Here is a 22,726-nt window from a genome sequence, read left to right on the forward strand (position 1 = left end):
GGGCAAATAGGCTAATCTGTATTTCGCAGTGATTTCATACTTTTTGCGCGATTGCCTCAAACGATTGGCTATGAAAAACTAATTGTACTTATTAAATGTTTCCTTAGCTAAAAAAGTGACGTCTCTGGGATCGAACTCTCCTTAGCAGTAATGGATACTTAGCTAAGTACTCCTTAGCTATAAGATTAGGAACGACTGTGAATGCGGCGGTCAGTTATATAAACATATATTTATATACTGGGAATGGAGCGAACGATGAAAAATGCCCGCTGAGTTTCCTGAGAAACCTGCCTAAGTCCTACTAAAACAGCTTAAGTAATTCAATTTGTTTATTACCTTGTTGCTGGTACCGCTATCCAGCTGGTTTAGGCAATATACAATGTGTGCATAGTCCATCCATGGTCTACCATCGAGTGATACTGCGTGGAACATGTAATCGCGGAACAGTTTAAGCAAGTACCTGTTGCCAGTCTCTGCCCACTGTAGATCATTGTTAAACCTGAGAGCAATTTTAATATAGATGAAGTAAAATTTATTATTTTTAATTTTATTTAATGTTATCAAATAGAAAACCCCGTGCTATTTTATATTGTATCACATATAAAATAAAAATAATTAAAAGATATATTTACTTTATGTATTGATTTATTTTTCAAGAATTAAAATATTCATATGGGACGACAGGACCAAACAAAAAATCAGTGGTACCGACAGATGTGAAACCTTGACAAATTACGTGTTTATTTTTTGAATCTCCAGGAAATATCGTGTAAGAATTACTTATAAATGAAGTGTTCTTGGTAATGGTTAGTGTCGTGATTTTAATGATTTCTCTATCACAAAAAAAGCAGAACTAGTGATGTGCCGCGTATGGATTAATTCGAGTACGCCTGACTCGCTTTTGGAACTCCAGTCAGGAAAATCGACTTTTTACTCGCTGACACGATTCTACAATATTTCAAGTTCTTAAATAGCTTCTAAAAAGATCATTCTGTATTAAAACTTATAGAATTTATTTGATTTATTATCGTTGTGTTATTATTTGAAACGTACTTATATCGTTTTCGATTTTTCTAAATTTTTTTGTTCTAAATCTAAATCTTAAATTGGTAGCGGACTCGACTTTCCAGAGTAGAGTTCTGGACTCGAGTCAACATCCGCATACGCTTAAAACTCGAATACTTAGTTCCAAACGCGGATTCGTGTCAAGATTCGAATACCGTAAAAATCGATTCGAGTTGACTCGATCCACCAAGACAGCGACTCGGCACATCACTGCACAGAACGCGCTTAAGAAGTTCTAACATCAAATACAAAAACCAAAAAGGTTTACCTCTTTTTCGACAGGAACGTTTTAGGTTCATCTTTCATTTAGAGCTGGAACATTTAGTACTGTACTACAACTGAAACTCGATTGTCGATGTTTATCTTATCTATCTAAATAACTTACTCGGGACGTTCGTTGATGAACGCAAACTTGAATAAAATCCTCAGAAGGCGCCCATTGTCCAATTCCTTTGCCATTTGGTTATCGAAGACGTCGGCACGCCTTTCAAATGCCTCAATCTACATGATAATTATACTTAGTTAAATCTACAAATATAATCCCAGTGGGAGGCTCCTTTGTACAGGATGCCGGCTAAATTACGGATACCACAACGGCGCCTACTTCTGCCGTGAAGCAGTAATGTGTTTGCGTTACTGTGTTTCGGTCTGAAGGGCGCCGTAGCTAGTGTAATTACTGGACAAATCTAGTGTTAACCTCTGATTATGTCGCAAGGTCACCAGTGCGCAATTCATTGTAATGGGCAGGGCGTATCAATTACCACGTCCTGCTCGTGTCGCCCCTTTATTGTCATAAAAAATATTGGTGACATATGAAATACTTCTTAAATAAAATGCCCATTCTTCCACTTTACATTAATTCTAAGTCTAATCTAACGAATTGAAACAAGATTCATTTTTTATATTTATTAACATCTGCAATCAGCTTTAGTGCCACATCGGCTTTTTGTTATGATATTGGCAAAATCTTACGGTAAGGACTTCTACATTTGCTATGAGAATAATTGTTTCTGAACCCTCAGTGGTTACCTTTTCGGTTAGTGTGTTTGTAGTTCATGTTCTCAATTCTTTCCTTATTAATAAAATAAGAAAAGAAATGAGAAATAATTAAAAGAAAATACATACTTGAGTATAAAATCTTGCTCCAATCATTGGCATCAGGTCTGTTACCAAGCGATGCTGCGGAGACAGTAAGTACCTGAGATAATTAAAAGTATAATTTCAATGTCAAGTACAGTATTACTATAACTAGATATATCTATTATATTGAAATTTAAAATAATCATATATATATATATATATATATATATATATATATATATATATAGAAATGTACCATCAACATAATTGAATCATGACCCACCTCAATGTCATTTTAAACCTCTATTTTTTAGAAATTCTCAATAAAAGAAAACAGAAATGATCTACCTAACCTTGTAGAAAAAAAACACGAGGTGGTATAGTTTGCGGATGACACTTCACTTATATTCAAAGTGAAACGAAGCCAAGTTTTATATGACGAAGTAAATAATGCTCTATCTGACATCGTGTACTGGTTTAGCGCCAATAACTTATTGTTAAATAATCATAAAACCAAATATATTAAATTCACCGTGCCAAATGTCAAAAATGTAGATGCGAATATTTTATTAAATGGAGAGGTGGTAAAACCAGTGGAATCTGCTATATTTCTTGGCATTACTCTTGATTCCAAATTGCAGTGGGGCCCCCATATTGAAGGATTGGCGAATAGGCTTAGTTCTGCAGCATATGCGGTTAAGAAAATCAGACGGTTAACTGACATAGATACGGCGAGATTAGTATACTTTAGTTATTTTCATAGTATTATGTCCTATGGTATATTGTTATGGGGCAGTGCGGCCGATATTAATACTATCTTTGTGCTGCAGAAGAAGGCTATTCGCGCGATTTATAACCTAGGTCCTAAAGAATCATTAAGAGAAAAATTTAAAGAAATAAACATTTTGACTGTTGCTTCTCAATACATTTTTGATAATGTTTTGTATGTTCATAATACATTGAGGAATTTTCTAGAAACTGTGACATTCATAATGTTAACACGAGGAACAAACATAAACTTGTTATGCCTACTACTCGGTTGGGTCGAGTTAGTAAGTCTTCTGTTGGGCGATGTATATGCTTCTCCAATATGATCCCAGAAAATGTACAAAACAAATATGTTACGAAATTTAAAAGAATTGTTAAAAAACGTTTGTGTGGGAAAGGTTATTATAGCATAAACGATTTTCTTAATGACACCACGGACTGGGATTCAAGCGAACACCCTCAGGCTCTTTAATTATAAATGTTTATTGTAATCCATATTTTATATAAAAAAAAAGCCCGCTGAGTTTCTTGCGCCCATTCTTCTCAGGTCTGAGGCAGTCTCTTTTGAATGGGTGGTAGATTTTGACGTTCAATAAGTGATTATATATCCTATTTTGAATAAAAATATTTGAATTTGAAAGTAAAGTTGAAGAATGATATGAGGAGCTTTATTCTGTTAATTTAATGTTTAATAGTTAGAAATTGCAACCACTTGGTGCAGTTAAAATTTAAAAAATACCAAATAGAAAATTTTGTTAATTTACACAACAGACAGTTTAATGTCTTGGTTTTGGCGGGCTTAATATTTAAAACTAAAATAGAGTGTAAGAATAACGTCTGATCGGTTAAGCGTCGATCTGATTAGACGACTACAAATGTTGGTTCCTCGCAATTGCTTCTGTAGTTGATTGGTTTCTGTTGTCCCATATTTGAACCATCAAATTTCCTATTGGGTTAGGTTCTGAGGACTTAGATGGCCCTGGATTACTGTGGATTTACTGTCATGGAATGAGAGCAAATTATGTAATCACAAATTTCGTTACAATGCAGCTCAATTGCTTCTGTAGTCCTCTATTTTCATTTGTCCCACATTTGAACCATCAAATTTCCTATAGGGTTAAGATCTTGGGACTTAGATGCCCATGGATTACTGTCATGGAATGATAGTAAATTATGTAATCACAAATTTCGTTACAATGCAGCTCAATTGCTTCTGTAGTTCTCTGGTTTCTGTTGTCCCATATCTCAACCATCAAATTTCCTATTGGGTTAAGATCTGTGGACTTAGATGCCCATGGATTACTGTGGATTTACTGCCATAGACTGAGAGTAAATTAATGCTTCTGGGCAAACCAATTTGAGACAATTCTGGCAGTATGCACACCACAGTTATCTTGAACATAGGCACTTCTTCACGCGGGTAAACTGTTCGCAATGTCGGTAACACGGATTCTTCCAACAAATCAGCATAGTTGATAGTGTTATAACGATAAATTTTAACAAGTTCAGCTTCTTTTAAGATTAGCTGATATTCGTCCAGAAAAATGATTGGGGAACTACGTGATGTAAGTAGTTGCGATACACAAAAGTGTATCGCAAATTTATACGACCATGTTGAGAAGAGCGAAATGAGTTTTCGTTCGTCTTTGTGTTCTTTGTACGTTTTTGTGTATCCGTCAGGCGGCAAGAGAACTTTCTTAGGATAATGCCTGTGAGAGTCCAACACATTGCAAATTATTTCTTACTGTTTGTTGACAAACGTCGTAAATTGCTTGCAGAATACCGGGTAGGAGTAAAGGGTTGTTCTTCATATTAGTGTTGCATTTCTGTTCTTTGTACATTCGTGATTGTACAAACACCATGGCTATCGTCGTCTGTCTTCAAGACTACCCTCATCAGCATGCAGCCTGATCCAGGTTCTTACTGTGTTCCGACTAACATAAAGCTCTCGTAATATTCCCCGATTACCATACTTGCTCACTGAGCACTACCAATCCAAGATCTTTGTTCTTCTAAGGTGGCCGTTGTTTATCGAAGATATTTAGTCTAATTGGTTTTTTAAACAGACTACTCCATGACATCTGACAGTCACCATGCCGTTTTTTATTTTAAAAGTTTGGATTATGAACAAAATTCAAATCATAACAGCTTTATCTAAAAACATATCTAGTGCAGGGACAAGGAAGGTTATAATGGCATTGATCTTAGATCAATAATGACGCATTATTATTCATATTCAAAACGTACTAAGTGCAACATGCACGATAGCGAAGAAAAACTGTTTTTATGATATTAAAACAATTATCAGCAATGTGGGGTCATGAATCATTTGTGTCAATGGCACAATGTCTGCGAGTGTATAAAATTGTGTTGGCAATATTTTATTTTTATTTAAATTTGGGATCCCTACTAAAATCGCAATAAAGCAACTGCAACACAGTAAAAAAACCTACCATCAATCAAATTATATTATATTATACAGGTGAAGGCGGGGCTACAACTAAACTATTGGTAATTATATTATTATATAAGGTAAACATGGAAACATTTCGCAGCAGGCTGTCTCATAACAGCATTGTGAATTCACAAACTATTCATTGATTCTACAGAATATTACAAGTATCGTAGAATAAAGCAAACCATTTATTATAATGAGTTTAAAATGAGAATTCACAAATGTATAATAAGAGATTGGGCACAAATAAGCCTTGCCTTTCATTACAGTTGTTTAAAATTTGCCACATGTCATCTAACAGCACAGTTCAATTGTTTCATTTTTAAAATATACATATTATTATTATATACGCATATGCATTTTTGATACTGAACACAATTGCAATTGCAGTCATTAGCAGTGCAATAATACATATAATTAAAATAAATTGGCTTCGTATAAGCTGGGCGTCATAAATAACTCAATACTTCAAGCCGGACACTATTTTGCGCTCTACAAAGCGCAAGTCCGGCCACATATGGAGTACCTATTGCTGTCATTTCTGGTCTGGCGCATGCCAGTTATCAGCTCGAGTCATTTGACCGCGTGGAACGCAGAGCAGCTCGAATTGTGGGGGATTTAGTGCTCTGTGAACGGCCTGATCACCCGGCGTTACGTAGAGACGGCGCTTCTTTCGTCTTCTACCGCATTTATCACGGGGAGTGTTCCGAAGAGCTGTCTCACCTGATTCCTGCCTCCGAATTCCACCTTCGCACGACACGCTAGAAATTAGAATATCATCCCCACCGTCTGGCTGTGTAGCTTCCCTCCACAGTACGATTTTACGGTCGAGGAAGTTACTTCCACTTACAACCAAGCTGTGGAATGAGCTTCCTTGAGCGGTGTTTCCAGGACCATACGACATGGATCACATCAAAAAAGCGTCTACTCCTTTCTAAAAGGCCAACAGCGCACCTGTGAACACTCTGGTGTTGCAAGAGAATGTTGGCGGCGGTGATCACTTAACATCAGGTGACCCAAACCGAATGCTTGTACCCTTGGCTTCCTTAAAAATATTTAATTTTAGCTATGATTTAAAGATATTATTTCTATATATAAGATGATCAGCGGAAATAGCGAGCTCTACTTGGTGTTGATTTCCCAGAGTCAAATTAATGATGAGATTAGATACTAACGCCATTTTTTAATAAAACCTGATTTCTACTAGTGGGAGGCTCCTTTGCACAGGATGCCGTCTAGATTATAGGTACCACAACGGCGCCGTGAAGCAATAATTTGTAAGCATTAATATTTCAGTCTGTTACAGGGCAAATGATACTTATCATCTTATGTCTCAAGGTGATGAGCGCAGTTATAGTGCCGCTCAGAATATTTGGGGTTTTTCAAGAATCCTGAGAGGCACTGCATTGTAATGGACAGGGCGTATCAATTACCATCAGCTGAACGTCCTGCTCATCTCGTCCCTTAAATTTCATAAAAAAAAAGTTTGGCACCCACGAAGAACTATGCAATAAAATTTAACATTATTCTCAAAATAATTATTATTACAGAGTGGTTTCCCTATACTATTAGAATAGTTTGCGGATGTGCATTTCCACGGTATAATGTGGAAGTTTCGCAGTGGCCAGCAGTTTAAAGTGCTGACATGACAGACAAAACAAGTTACTTATTATTGTTAATTTGCTTAGATAATTCATACGCCTAGATAAGAGCTTCTTGCTGTTAGACAAACGATAAAAACAGGCCACGTTTATTACTTTCATAGCAAGCTACGTCTTACACTCGCGAACACAAAGTGACATACGCACACTTTTAGTGTGCATGCGTTGTTCAAAATAGAGGTAAACAGTGTGCCGCTATTTTGTTAGACGTTTTGACAGCTGTCACAGTCTATCTAGATGTATAAATGATCTTAATTAATTAAAACGCGAGGCAGGGGCATTTAAATTATAATTAATTAATAAACTTTGCCTGGTTTCCACAAAATTAGATTTTATATAAAACTTGTTGCAGCCATGTCTAAATATTGAGTATTATGTGATATCTAATTATTAATAATTTTAATGCCTTAATTAAATTTGTGAGATAATAATAACCATCGTTCTCTGACGGACAAATAAAATGTAATGAAGATATTAGGTATTTTATGGCGTTTATATATCATTATTAAAATTAAATTAATAATATCACCTCGCATATAACTTCATATATAAAACCATCATAAAAATATTAATTCTGGTATGAGAATAGCCAAGCCTTTCAGTGGTACTAATAAATTAATACATGTTAATGTTTTTAACTATAGCGAATTAGCCCGCGATAACGATATAAGCAGTAAACATATACCCCCTTATTCATAATGGTCCGCTAGCTTAAATCAGCTGCAACAGAGTGTTATTTTTCATTCTGACTTAGGTCTATAGAAGAAGACAGGGTGAGAATTAGTAATGCTTTAAGTTAACAGACTATTATGAATAAGGGGGATTGTATATTAATTACAAAATTTAAAAAAAAGAACAGGTATGTTTAAGACCATACAACAGAAGTGAAAACAGCATAATGGCAAAATTCATAAAATACAAAGTTTTCAAATATAATATAAACCTACAATTCAACAAAAGGTCAATGTCTTTTTCGTTACTAGCGAGCGTTACACAGCCGAGCGTGACAGCCTTGTCAGATTCAATAGCCGCAAAACAAAGTGCTGAGCCCGCATAAACAAGTTTTATATTAAAAAGCATATTCTTTAAAAAAAAAAGAGTATTCGCATTGCATTTGTTCTAAAACAGTACTAATAATGACTACTTACACAATTAAGTGTTTCAGATCTTGCGAATAGGTTCTATTGACAAGCTCAATAGAGGTCACAAGGTTCTCACAGTGAACTGTGCGACAAGCCAGGTAGAGCGCCAGGTGTCCTAAGGCTGTTAGATCATCCTGCTGGGCCTGAAATTTATTTAACAAAATGACTTACTATTATTCGTTTTAACATAATATTCTTACCAAGAATAGTTATTACTCTGTGCTATAGATAACTAACTAAAATAAACTAATGATTCGTTCTAACATAACATTCTTACCCAGAATAGTTATTACTCTGTGCTATAGATAACTAACTGAAATAAACTAATTATATGTTCTAACATAACATTCATACCAAGAATAGTTAGTACTCTGTGATATAGATAACTAACTAAAATAAACTAATTATTTGTTCTGACATAACATTCTGACCAGGAATAGTTAGTACGCTGTGCTATAGATAACTAACTAAAATATTTTTTTAAATAATACATAATATAAACAATTATTTTGCATGCAATGATATTAAATTTTACAATTACCTTTTGGGTAATTTATTCTAAAATTTAATTATCAATAAATAAATTAATATCATTTATTAAACGCTGACTCATGTCAAAAACTTATTATAATATTAAAGAATTATAGTTGTTACTTTTTATAAATTTTATTGTATATTTTACTAGATTGCATTATTTTTAAAATATATAACATGTATAAACTTTTGTGAAATTAGCATGTATTTGAATTGTATTTTTAGTGATTCACATTGCCGAGCAATCTGTTGATTTTATGTCAATAAAGTATTATTAACTTTGGACTTTAATTTCTTTAAATTAATTATCACAAAAACATTTACTGTAAATCTATCCATCTATTAGTGCATGAGCATCCGAAGTTTTTAAATTGATCACCTTTAGTCGGACAGACGCGGCGGTATGTAAGATAGTGTGATGATGTACCTGATAAATATCGACATCAGTGGGGTGTAGAGCGTCCGCGACACCGCACCACGCGATGCGAACCCTATAGCCTGTCATTACCACCTTCGTTGGGTCTAGAGTTCTGTTGAAAAATATATATAGCACACGGTCATTACACTTGAGGTGGTATAACACGGGGCGAAGAAAATGCGCCCCTCACTGTCATCGCTTTCTTTGTTCAATGGCTAATATTTCCGTTTGTAACACTAATTTTAATGGGGGATGTTCTTACGGCCGGTAATTTAATAGGAGACGTTCCTACGTAACAAAGTAGCAGGGATGGGAGTCAGGTGCATTTGTGTCTCGGGGATGTCACCGTCACGTCTATGGTTGGTAACCACCCAGGTAATGGTTTTGGGATTGATTGATAGCGACCAGCCGTAGGGATCATCAGAGGAAGGTGTCCTTGCGCCAGATTCAGGCTAGATTGGTATCGCATCGGCGCCTTTTTCTGCCGTGAAGCAGTAATGTGTTAGCATTATTATTTCTCGGTATGAACGGTGCCATAGCTGGTGAAAATACTCGGCGAATGAGACTTCACATCACACACATGTCTCAGAATTTTGGGTTAAATCAAGAATCCTGAGAGGCAATGCATTGTAAAGGGAAATACATGTACTTACGATATCACTTACCAACAGGTTGACGTCTTGCATGTCTTGTCAATTTTCTTATTTTATTATTAAAATACGAAGTGGCTTGACCCCCTTGAGCTGCTTTTTTCCACTGCCTTTTTACGTTGGTAATAAACCGAAAACATTTTCGTATTCACAACATTTCTTGTGGCAATTGCGTAATAGCCATATCACTGTGAATACTTCGTATATAACATAAAAAGATAATTTTTCCAGTAAGCAATAAAATACTCGTTTGTTCATTATTATATGGGTCAACTCGTAAACGGGTGCTGCTTGTGGTGCCAGGTCGACCTGTTATAGTTATCATGTTCACGAAGCATCCTTACACAAACAATGAATTCAAAGCTCTAAAGGTTAATGTATCCAATATACGATAATTTTTAGTATACAGTTTATTCTTTATTACTTTTTATAAAATATTTGATATTTAAAAAGGTTTTTACTTTAATGCAGCACCTTACAAACTAATTTGTTTTGTATATTACAGCCATTGTAAAATACTCTATTGATTGAATATAGAGTGGCCGTTGAGATTTTTGTATGTTCTTCTAACGAACTCTACTTTTTACGAACATATTATTATGGTAGATTCAGTAATTTAAAAGAAATATTTATAGCGACGATTCAAAAGGGCGCTAAAATAAAGCTTATTTGACTTTGACTTTCTACCTGCAAGCTAAGCCAGCCGTGTGTACAGTTCTTATAGCGGCTGTCAACTGCACAAGAATACTCCAGATCACGGCCTCAGGTAGCAAAGTTCCGCACGCCACCGCACGTAACATTGCATTTTTCTGCAAGAGATGCAAATATGTTCACCCTACCAGTTCATCGACGTATTAAAATACTACTTTAGAAATACTTTCAATATCAAATTAAACTAATTCTAAAACAAGTCAGTATCTTTTAAGACATTCATTATCAGGTTGCGCAATTGGTATTACTTGTGACACGTTATTCATTTTTTGTAAAATAATCACAAAATAGACAATCGAATGTATGATTCATTTCACAAAGAGAACGTAACTATTAAATACTTAGGTCATACTGTAAGTTTCAGGATCCTCATTACTAATGACATATATTATGTGTGTCATATATTTATTGTCCTTCACTATCTACCATAACTACTTAAGCATTTTTGGGACCAGTGTGTGAAGCAGTTGTTCCACTCTTCGTGAGGGAAGTCGCAATTGACCTCTTGCAAATCATATACCTCTTTAACTTTTAATTTTTCTGAAATAAAAAAATTACTTATGTGCAAAATCCAGGGTTAATGGTGCATGCATCGTCAATTCTGTATTTGAGGCCTTCAAAAACTCAATATGAGTACGCGATTTCGTGATGAAGTACAACTTTGCTGCGAGCACGTTTTGGCAATCATTTTGAAGAATGCTCGACTTTTATAGGCAATTTTTTTTCGTAAGCATATCTTTAAAAGGAATGACTCATACCGCCGATTCGCTTTTTTATGTTCAAACACCCGGACAATATATACACAGCCAGTAACTAACTGTCTTTCGTTGTAATATTCTATCATTTTACAGCACCACTCTACACGCACTTGTGACTGGTCTTTCGGAAAACGTGCAGTATCTATCGAGTGTAAAATCTTTTCCACTTGGGTCCACGTCTGAATTTACTGAACCAGGATTACAATGAGCTACGAAATGAATCTTCATCATCAGTCACATCAAAAATCATAGCGCGAATAATGTCTCGTGTAATATTCATTGCACTACCTCCGTAGAACACGACTCCACAATGATAAAACAAATGACAAACACACAAACTAAAATTTAACCTACTCTCGCAGTGTTTCATTTACAATACAGTTATAGTTTTTTAAATTATTTCGTTACAAATAGCCAGTCCAGAAACTTATAGTATGGCCCACGTATAATATTGTGGTCATGCATAAATGTGAAAGGAAAACATAGTACATTAGACGATAGCACACAATTATTGTAAAGTGACATCTGGCCATTTAATAATAATAGGCATACCTGATGTGAATAAGGACGTGGTGCATCTGGATCAGATGAGAAGGGGTCGTGGTAAGCTCCACTAGCTTCGTTTACGTTACTTGCGCCAATCAAATATTTGTTCATCAATGTTACCGAGCCAGGGTGGTAGTCGTAGACCAACACCATAGCTGCTCAAATAAAATATATTTGAATAATGGCTCGATATTTTATTGAGAAGATTAATATTATTACAAGGTGAGATTCATCTCAAATTTATATATAATTTAAATTTTCTGATATGGATAGAGGTACTTCATGCGAGTGAAAGCAGTCACGCACCGGCGCCGCCACCGCTGCCCAGTAGATTCTGCACATTTGTCATGGACGGAAGCAGATATTATTGGAAAAAATCACTTCTTAAATAGTATTTTCTTTTATAAAAGCGAGTATTACATTGTTGATTAAAACACTTTTTTAAGTATTAAAACGAGTGTAATTGTAAGTATGTTTTTATATTAGCTTAAAAGGTAGTGCATTTCGGCTATCTCCGTCATCTGTCATTTTGAAGTTTAGCGCCTCGGAGGTGGTATTTGCTGTAGATGGTATTTGACAAAATTTACTGATAGTTTCCTTTTTTATTTCTGACCACAACATAGAATTACTCTTATCTAGCTGATGGGACAACTTAAACTGAGAGATGTTTGTTATATATGTACTCAACAAACAAGTGACAAGAATTAAACTCATTTTAATTGGTAACATAATACCTTCTAAATAATCATGGATAAAGTGGCATGGTAGCTGGAAATTTCTTTAAAGGGCAATCTTTATGGATCTGACACTGACACCTGCTCTCTAATATGGCGCCTAAACGGCGGCCTCTTATATTAGAGCTTGTTTCGATGGACCCCAAGAACCTTCCATCCCAAAAATGGAAAATATCCATTGCTAAGTGACACATATTTCTTACGCTATGAGTTTTCAGCAGCCTCCGCCGCGCCGCCACATTTGCCGGCTCAGACGTGTTTTCAAGGCGATCGATAAAAAATACCACCAGGAGGGCAAATATACTTATCTATAACCACAGTAATATGAAATATATTAATAATACTTACAGTTATCTCCAAATGATTTAGTTGTGAAGTATTCATTCAGACGGATCACATTGGGATGATCAATATTTTTCCACAAGTCGAAGCGTTTGCATGGCTTTGTGGCGTAAGAATGCAAGCGCCTAATGGCGTAATACTCGCTACTCTGCCTGTGTGTTGCTTTATACGATGTTGCTATCAAATGCGGAGATAGCGTTTCGAGAGGAATTAGCTCAGAATACATCTCAATATTTTCCGGTAAATCTGTAATATTTATTATTGTCATTCCAAATTGTATCATAATAATTGTATCGGCAAAGGTAAATAATATTTATAGGTTTTGACTTTGCATGGCATGTTATTAAGTACTACATTATATTATGTTTTAAAAAAGGCAGATTAGGTGATATTGTTACGAGCTAGAGGTTCGTGAAAAGATTAGTAGTTAAACTCAAAAGGAGGAAAACGATTTATTAAAAAAAAACATGAAGGATTAAAAACACACAAAAGAAAATAAGACTGATAACGCACGTACACACGAAACACTGACACTCTCTCTCTAATTTACGCACAATTTACACTCACTCAATAATTAATCACTGGTCACAATATTCTCACTTTCAACTCTTCAAAGTTACTGGCTTAGCATGGCACTCGTAACTCACAACCTCTTTGCGTTCCAGCATGAGAACAATATACGAGAACTTTCTAGGCAAGTCTAGTCAATGTTCTATTTTGACACATAAGTCTAGAATGTTTGGTATTCCATCTATTTGCATACAAAATAACGTCGTTATCGCACAATTCAAGCTTCTGCAGACTTATCTTCCTTCTCTCTCGCACATCATGCCGTCCTTTTCATGTCTTCTAGTGTGTTCCTTCACCAAAGGGCCACCAACCAGTTCTGAGCATGCTTACAGCGGGTTTTATTAAAATTGTACCAAGTAATTAGTATTGCTCTGAAACGGCTTGAAAAACAGTTTCAGCCTCCTGAAAACGAGGACTACTATGTGTTATTTCCAATGTTCTGCTACGTGTTAGAGCCTCTTTTGGAACGGCCTGCCATGAAACATATTTCAGCTTGCTGAAAACGCTTCGAAGTTCTAGAAAGCTCCGTCTTCGTAACAATATGTAAAATATCGTAGAATGAAACCAAGTAAGTTTTTTACAATCATAAAAAAATGGTGCTGATAAACTTTAATATTTTATAAATGTCCATCCAAACGATGTAGGTACAACTCAAAAATTCATTGTTCGTTTAATTGAATTTATGCAAAAGAGAAAAAATTAGCTGATGGATAACAGATGCCACGTAAGACGCAAACTAAAAGTGACTACATCGTCTTATTTGCATCGTGACATATAAAACCAGAGTAGCAAAAGGTGAAGGATATTATTAGTCTGAAATGGCATAGCAATTTACACGGAAAATGTAGGGATGAGTACTTCGACAACATCGGAAATAAAAAAAACTTAACAATGTAATAGTAATGACCGTTTTCTTAATCCTTTAGGGATTGCTAATCAGCGCCACTTAGTTTAAAAGAATATTTTGCAAAATATGCTAGTTTGTGAAACTATTAAAATGTAACCACCACAAAGTGTGTTTTTGGCTATACCTGGATATACGAGGGCGTTAGGGTGCATGTATAATTCTTCATTCCGTTGGAATAACTCCGCTCTTATTGCTTCCGGCATGTAGAACATTGGTCGCAAACCTATTACAAAAAAAGCGCTGAAGTTAGCAGGAATTAAGCAATTACATAGTATGATTTGATTATTATTCTAACAGAAGGGAAGGTTCCCTTAAAATTTTAGTAGAATTGATATCAATATAATATTACCAGTTTTATATATTATTAATGACTATTTTATTAATATTTATGATACAAAACTGAAGCTGATAGTCTACATACAGCGTGGAGCTATAAGAGCGACATTAAATTAAAGCACGAGAAATAAAAGACTGATTCGCCCTGAAAACCGGATCGGAAAGGTCTTGAAACGTCGGTTTCACTAAAATAAAGATGTAACTTTTACACAAAAATCTAATGTAAAAATACAGTTACAATTACACGCGTTTTAATCCTTTAAAAGTGTTTTATTTATATGTATTACACTCGCGTTCATCAAAGAAAATACCAAATATATAATTCAATTAAAGAAATATTTTTTACATCATTTTCTAGTCTATTAGCCGCGCGCTAGCGTAGGTACCTACTGATGTCGCACCGTAGCCGTACAGAACTCGTAGGTAATGAGCGTAAGTAAGCCCACGTCAGGTGATTTTTTTTTAATAATTGTTCGTTTATAAATTTCAATTATTTACTAAAATTTTCTAGATTTATGATTACGGTTAAGTAGTTCTACCTATGCGTTCCTTGTAGCACCACGCCATATATATAATACTCGTCTATTACCACTACTTTCATGCAACATCAGCTTCCAAACCCGAGCTTGGAAAGAAACAGAGAAAGCTTAGACGTAATCGTGCGCATTAAACTGTTACATAAAATTGAAAACTAATAACCACATACATGATTACATTCTATCTTAGTCATTTGTATATAATTAGAGGGAGAAAGAATGTATATTTATGTGATCATGGCCGTACTGCCTAATAATAAAATAATTAATAACGAACGGACAAAATATAAATGCATTTATGCAGAAGTGTATCGATATATAAATTCCAAATAGAGTAAATGTCAGAGTCTATAGCGCACGATTATTTTCGTTCTTCATTGGCCGCTGACAATCGGTATATTATTATCTACAAGAAGAGCTACAAACAAGTCATTTACCAACAACATCTTCACGAATACTACGCTTTACGAAGAGCTGGACATTTTATTAACTGAACTGAGGATGGACAAATGATGAATTTAAATATGTTGGGAACTATCGCTGTACGTTAGGACTGCCCATATTGACTGGACTAGAGTAGCTTTTTCTACTGTCCAGTCCAGAGTCACTTTAGGAGCACTTAGTGAAGTAGAAGCCAAAGGAGGATGGCAAGTATTTATGTATTTTGGAACCCACTGAAAGAAGTGGCGTACATCATGGAAACTTATTAATAATTGTAGAACGTAACAAAACTATGAAAAAAGCAAATCGTAATTAGTCTAAAAAAAAAGGAGAAAAACCTAAACATAACCTAAAATTATTAAACAGTAATTTGTATCTTATGTCTTTGACTATCTATTGTCTGCTAAAAGATAATATATATTATATGTGGAAGGTTGGCCAGCAGTGGGATATTTAAAGTTATTAGTAAAAAGTGCTAATAATTGAGGATTCACACCATTGATTTTTCAAGCAGTTATCGATACTTTTAAAAATGTTACCTATTCATTTTAATATAAAAAAACGATAATAATCTTATTGTTAATTACTACTGATCTGAGTAGGTATCGACTATCGATACTTCAATGGTGTCGGAAGTCACGAACCAACCACCACGGAACGAAGTTCGTGGTGCGAACATCCATCGTTGTAACTTATATTTAGTTGAAATATTATTTTTTCTAATCTTTATTATTATTTATTTCATCTTTAATAGTTTTTTTTATTAAATTTGTGCTGAATAATAAATATACAAAAGTGCAATAAATACGCGCGAAATATAAAACATCGAAACGCAATGCCATTGGTTGAAGCGCAGTGTGACGTCAGATTCTATCCCAAGAATCTTTATTGTACTAATAAATGTATGGCCGGTTTTTCCTTCGGTTATAGTGCGAAAACTACTGAACCGATCAGAATAATTATTTTTTTATTATTTTGTAAATCACAAAATGTAATTAAATTCAATACATTTCACCAGAATTGTTAAAAATTTGTTTACACAAGACAAGTGCTGACCCGAAAATACCCCGCGCCCGCTCATTGTATGAATTATCACTATCCCCCTTATTCATAATGGTCCGCTTACTTAAAACAGCCGCTAAGGAGTGTTTTTTCTCATTCTGACTCAGGTCAATAGAAGAAGACAGATTGAGAATTAGCAATGCTTTAAGTTAGCAGACTATTATGAATGAGGGGGTATATGTAATGAAATGCCATGGACTGAATTAGTTGTATTGCGAATTTATAGGCATTTCGAGATAAAAAAATAGGTTCTAAATAAGTAATCACCAACATATTATATACTAAAATCTTCTCCGAAACACGCTGGTACAATCATAATACAACATCTTATGGTACAAGAATTATTCTGATCAGTAATTTACGCAGTATAACCGAAGGATAAAACCGGCCATTATTAGTACAATTATAGATTCTTGGGATGAACTCCCGAATATCTAACCGGGAAAGAATATTTACTTTTTAATTGAATAAGAATGTTTTTATCTATAATTTGACGTGTTTGATAATTTTTAGGATGTAAAATCAAATTTAAGTATTTATAAAATTTATGCATATTGAGCAAAATTTTCCGTTAGTGCAAGATGTAGATTATAAAAATTTATTTCTTTTGACCCCCATATCTTAGCGCCTTAATAATTTTTATATAAATAGCGAATAAGGTTATGTTTATAATTAATATAAATGCTTCCTTAATTTTTAAATTATGTGGGTCCATTCTCGCCATCCTCCTTTAGGACTTATCCTTTTACACATGTCCTATAGGCGACTTATTATTTCTCCTTTTCTTCAGAGCCATACTGAGTGATACAAACATCAAACATACAGGTAGTACATAAAAGCAATACTTACGCAAGGTTTGGTTTCATCCTGTCAAATGTACGGAGATTATTAACAATCTACAATAAAGCAATCTGAACTATTTGTCTCGATTTAACAAATTTATGACGACCTGAGTAGTATTTTCCGATTGGTTTTCAAACGATGATATCACAAAATAACCCAGCTAAAACTATTCTAATATGTCCGAGGCTCTACATACATACATTGCTGTCGTCAGAAATTTGCATCGGCTAACAATTAGTATCATTACCGCGATCAGCAATAAATACTTCATAATAGCTAAGACTATAAAGACATCTATATGTAATAATAATCAAAGACCTTGTGGAGTGCTGCATACACTCCAGGTGTAGTAAACAGTTGGTTCGACACCCGCGGGATACGGTGGACCAGTACGGATTAGCCCTTTAAGCCAAAAAAATTATAAACTTTGACAAGTGAAAGAGTGACATATTATAATTATTTCTTTTAACACCTAAGGCAGTGAGCGCTTTAATTTATTTTAATGAGCATGTGAACGCAACTATCATATACTACTAGTAAATTACATTTTGTTATCACTATCTATCGCTAATAACATCCGACAACAATGTATAATACCATGTCATCTAAGTCTTTCTGTCTACACATATTATGTCGATTCGCTCAACAAATGCAACACGATGTATATTATGTGATCTAAAGTAGTGATAACACGGAAAGAAAGGGTAATTATTTAATATTATTATACATTATACAATAATTACATCTTTTTCACTACGATTAAGTTTAAGTGGTTCCATCAAATCACCAAGGCATCATCTATTAACAACATAATCTATTATATATGTTTTCAAACAAATAAAGAATAGAATTTCGTATCTACTGCGTCTTCATGGTGTCTAGAAATAACACGGATTTTCGGCATTCAAACACACTTCGGACACACATTACACATTGTATCATTTTACTAAAAAAAAATTAAGTGATGCTGTCCTATTGTAACATTGCTAGTTGCTACAAAGAAAAACTTCATAAAAAAAGTTTTTTTTTATAACACCGCATTTTTGTATTAGTATACATATATGTATGTGCGAGAGTTGGGTATGATAAGCATAAATAAAGATTTTGACAGTTAAACTCTTAGCAAAAAATTATAAAAAAAATACAATTTTATAATCATCAGATTAGGTACAATTCAGTGAACGCATATATAACATGGAAGCAGTCTTTACACACTAACTACCTTTGATTATTAACTCAAAAAGGCACACATTAAATCACAATACAGTAAACTATCAACGTGTTATTGGGAATTCCAGTAGATTCAATAATATTTGATATTAGGATGTCCTTTGTCAGTTATAGGGTTATGTAAATAATTAGCAAAAAAAGCGGGATTAATTTTTTTAAAGGCCGGCAACGCTTCTGTGATTCCTCTGATGCTACAGGAGAATGTGGGCGGCGATGATCACTAAACATCAGATGAGCGATATCCTCGTTTGTCCTTCACTTCCATAAAAACTACGTAAATCATTTCAGAACATATATATTTAAGAGTATGGAGATGCGAGAGTCTCTTGTACTAAAACGATCCGACCAGAATCCGAATGCACTCGCTTCCATGTTTTATATGTGTTCACTGGTACAATATTATTTTTTTCATTTCATTATTCACAATATTCTGGGGGTTAAATTGGACAAGGTTCATTTTACTCCATTCCGCGACCTTCCCAAGAGAGTAGGTACTCGATAGAGGACAAAGTTTCTCCCTGTTATATATCATGTCATTACATTTGTATGGAATTTTGTTATAAATAAACATGTTATGGCCCTCTGACACCAATTCTAAGACTTTATATTTTAATTCTCTCTAACGGCACATTCCTGGAAATTCGATTTCGATAAACAGAGAAGTGTTCTTCGAGGATATAGAGCTGGTACGCAGGTCATTATCGAAATCAGTCTAAACAATGCCCAATTATCAAATACCAAAACAATAGTGTAAACTAACGGATAAATTTACAATTGATTAGATTAAAGTCCACATTAACGAAGTAGCAATTTCAGTAAGAAGTAATGAATAAAATTGATATATGTATATAATATAGGATGATTTAGGCTTACCTTGTTCAGATGACATCCCTCCGGCCATATTGTGTGTTTGTGGAACTTGGAACAACTGCTGTGGTATGAAAGAGGAAGTAGCGCCTAGACGGTCTGTTCCTCCTTAATAAACATAAATAGATTAGCACAGTTTTGTAAACGAACTTAACATTTACTCGTATTATAATAATAAAATATAGTCTTTAAACAATTATTATTTAAATGTTTATTGGACTGATGATATTTTAGATTAAATTTTTTCAAATGTAGTAGTTGTTTAGCCGATGACACTTGAAATAATCTACTTATATATTTGGGTTAACAAATAATTCCACATCATGATTTAGTACACAATATACAATAATTGATGTCATAGCACCATATCTTGCAATAGTCTTTAATAATTGTATTAATCATGGCGTGTTTCCTGACCTTCTGAAACATAGTAAAATTACACCAATATGTATTTAAGTGGGATGCTATTCTGACCCGAATAACTATGGTCCTGTGTCGGTTGTGCCGACCCTCAGTAAAATTTTTGAAAGAATAATTTTTAAGCCAAATGCTTACTTCTCATAAGTTACTACTTCATTTGAAACAATTTGGCTTTACGAGGGGACGTCCAACAACGGATGCAGGTGTTGAGCTTATCAAGAATATTTTTGATGCCTGGGAGGAATCGCAGCATGCACTTGGCATCTTCTGTGATTTATCCAAGGCTTTTGATTGTGTTCAACATTCGACGCTGGTCAGGAAGCTATGTCACTATGGCATAAAAGGAACTGCGCTCGATCTTCTGATTTCATATCTAAACAATAGAATTCAGAAGGTCGATATGAATGGCAGGAGATCTCCTGGGACTCCTCTCAGTATGGGGGTACCACAAGGGTCTATTCTCGGACCGTTCCTCTTCCTTACATAGATGATCTTCCTAATCTTATAGAGAAAAAACATAAGGTAGTATTGTTTGCGGACGACACTTCACTGATTTTCTAAGTGAAATAAACCAAACTATGTATGACAAAGTGAACGATATTTTATCTGTTAAGCGCTAATAACCTATTGTTAAATAGCAAGAAAACGAAATATATAAAATTTACCGTACCAAATGTCAAAAATGTTGATGCAAGTGTTTTTTTAAACGGTGAGAAAACGGGTGGAATCTGCTATATATCTTGGCATTACACTGGATTCCAATTTACAATGGGGCCCCCATATTGAAAGATTGGCGAACAGACTTAGTTCTGCAGCTGTTAAAAAGATTAGACAATAAATGACATAGATACGGCGCGACTAATATAAATATACTTAAGTAATTTCCATAGTATTATGTCCTATGGTATAATGCTATGGGGCAACGCTGCCGATATTAATACAATATTTGTGCTGCAGAAGAGGGCTATTCGCGCTATTTATAACCTAGGTCCTAAAGAATCATTGAGAGCAAAATTCGAAGAAATTAATATCTTGACTGTTGTCTCTTAATATGTTTTTGATAATGTAATGTATGTTAACAAGCACATAAGTGAATTTACTAGAAACTGTCATAACCATAATGTTAACACCAGGAACAGACATAAGCTCATAATGCCTACTACTCGGCTAAGTTGAGTAAGTAAATTTTTTGTGGGGCGATTGTGGGGCATGCTTTTACAACAAGATCCCAGAAAATGTTCAATACAAAAGTATTGATTTATTTAAAAGAATTGTTATTAAAACGTTTGTGTGGTTACTATAACAAAAATGACTTTGTTAACGATACCACAGATTGGGAATGGAGCGACCACCCTCAGGCTATTAAATAATAAGTGTTATTGTACATATTGTACTTTATATATACTTTGTAAATATATTTTTTGATGAAGAAAATAAGCCCGCTGAGTTTGTTGCGCCCATTCTTCTCAGCCGTGAGGCATTCATTTTGGAATGGGTGGTGGTTTTTTTGACTTTCAAACACACTCTATCGTGTCACAGCCTATTTTGAATAAAAATATTTGAATTTGAAGGGTATTGTATACACTGTACAATGTGAAAGGGATTCTAAATTATATTTGCATACCCTTATTCGGCACGTATCTCAAAGATTTTTTTATGTAAAAGTAATAGATTTATATTTATCACCACTAAGCAACAGCTTATTTCTATTAAGAATCCTGGAATTTAAGGTGATCCCATCAAATCCTACAATGTATTTTAGATTGTCCCCGTATAGTAAAAAGTGTAAAGTACATGATGTAAAGAGGTGGACCAAGAATGGAGCCTTGCGCTACGCCTGACGTTGCTTTATTCTGACGAAACAAAAACATAGTTGGACACTGTTACAAATCTATGTATATTTTATGTACATGAAAATTAGCATAATTAAACAATTTGTTACGTTTTTAAAGTGATAACCCTCACTTTTAAGATTAATACACAGGAGTTGAACAAAAAGCATACAAGATTTTGTGACGATACGTGACTCGAACGGTTAGCTCAGTTGGTTAGAGCACCGGCATGGAACGCCGGAGGTCGTGGGTTCGAGTCCCACATCGTTCATAAAATTTTGTTTATCAAATTTTATTTGTGTAATAGCATTATTGTTATGCAGTAGAAAATAAATTTATATGTTAACCTTGTTCAGTTGACATAGATCCGAACTTTTGACCTTCTGTGAATTGGAAATTCTGTGATGCATAAGCGGCTCTATTCCCAAAACGATCCATTTCACCTGCAAAACAGGTAGATATTTATGTAGTATTGAGACACGTTCTGAAATACGGGTTTGAAACTAGAAGTTTGTCAACTAATCTGTTTAGTAGTTGGGACATTAGTAAATTTCTCGATTCATCTCATGTGTTTTTTATTTTAATACGTTTTGTTAATATTACTTATATGATCTAATACATCAATATTTTTTATTAAAGGGGTAAATGGGAAAGTGGCTTATCTGATGAAAAGTGAAATCAGCCGTACAACTAATTCTGCAAAGTGGCTGTAAATAGTGGTACGCAAAACCATTCCTAAGAACTGCAGTTCTTGTGAGTATGCGGTAAAAAATGCTACACAGGTATATAGTAGACAACATGAGAAGACTTGATAGTCA

General features: G+C 34.5%; 1 protein-coding gene and 1 non-coding gene across 7 annotated transcripts in view; one reads left to right on the forward strand and one right to left on the reverse strand.

The window, feature by feature from the left end:
- The window catches only part of LOC126978845 (PAN2-PAN3 deadenylation complex subunit PAN3), a 39,979-nt gene that overhangs the window by 9,440 nt on the left and 7,813 nt on the right, over positions 1–22,726 (reverse strand). For 2 of the 6 annotated variants that reach the window (XM_050827943.1, XM_050827944.1), the window contains 12 exons: positions 22,256–22,351; positions 19,663–19,764; positions 17,878–17,961; positions 14,466–14,564; positions 12,871–13,110; positions 11,795–11,943; positions 10,461–10,582; positions 9,133–9,235; positions 8,178–8,314; positions 2,191–2,263; positions 1,451–1,566; positions 337–499 (listed from right to left, as the gene is read on the reverse strand). In XM_050827943.1, the coding sequence (XP_050683900.1) occupies positions 337–499; positions 1,451–1,566; positions 2,191–2,263; positions 8,178–8,314; positions 9,133–9,235; positions 10,461–10,582; positions 11,795–11,943; positions 12,871–13,110; positions 14,466–14,564; positions 17,878–17,961; positions 19,663–19,764; positions 22,256–22,351 (1,484 nt within the window). Of the gene's footprint in view, positions 1–336; positions 500–1,450; positions 1,567–2,190; positions 2,264–8,177; positions 8,315–9,132; positions 9,236–10,460; positions 10,583–11,794; positions 11,944–12,870; positions 13,111–14,465; positions 14,565–17,877; positions 17,962–19,662; positions 19,765–22,255; positions 22,352–22,726 lie in introns of those variants that run through there. The other 4 variants (XM_050827948.1, XM_050827945.1, XM_050827950.1 and 1 more) reach the window with 4 other exon arrangements.
- On the forward strand, positions 22,106–22,179 carry Trnas-gga (transfer RNA serine (anticodon GGA)). Its single transcript has one exon. It is a non-coding gene; the product is annotated as a tRNA-Ser (tRNA).

Source organism: Leptidea sinapis, chromosome Z, assembly GCF_905404315.1.
Source record: "Leptidea sinapis chromosome Z, ilLepSina1.1, whole genome shotgun sequence".
NCBI lineage: Eukaryota > Metazoa > Arthropoda > Insecta > Lepidoptera > Pieridae > Leptidea > Leptidea sinapis.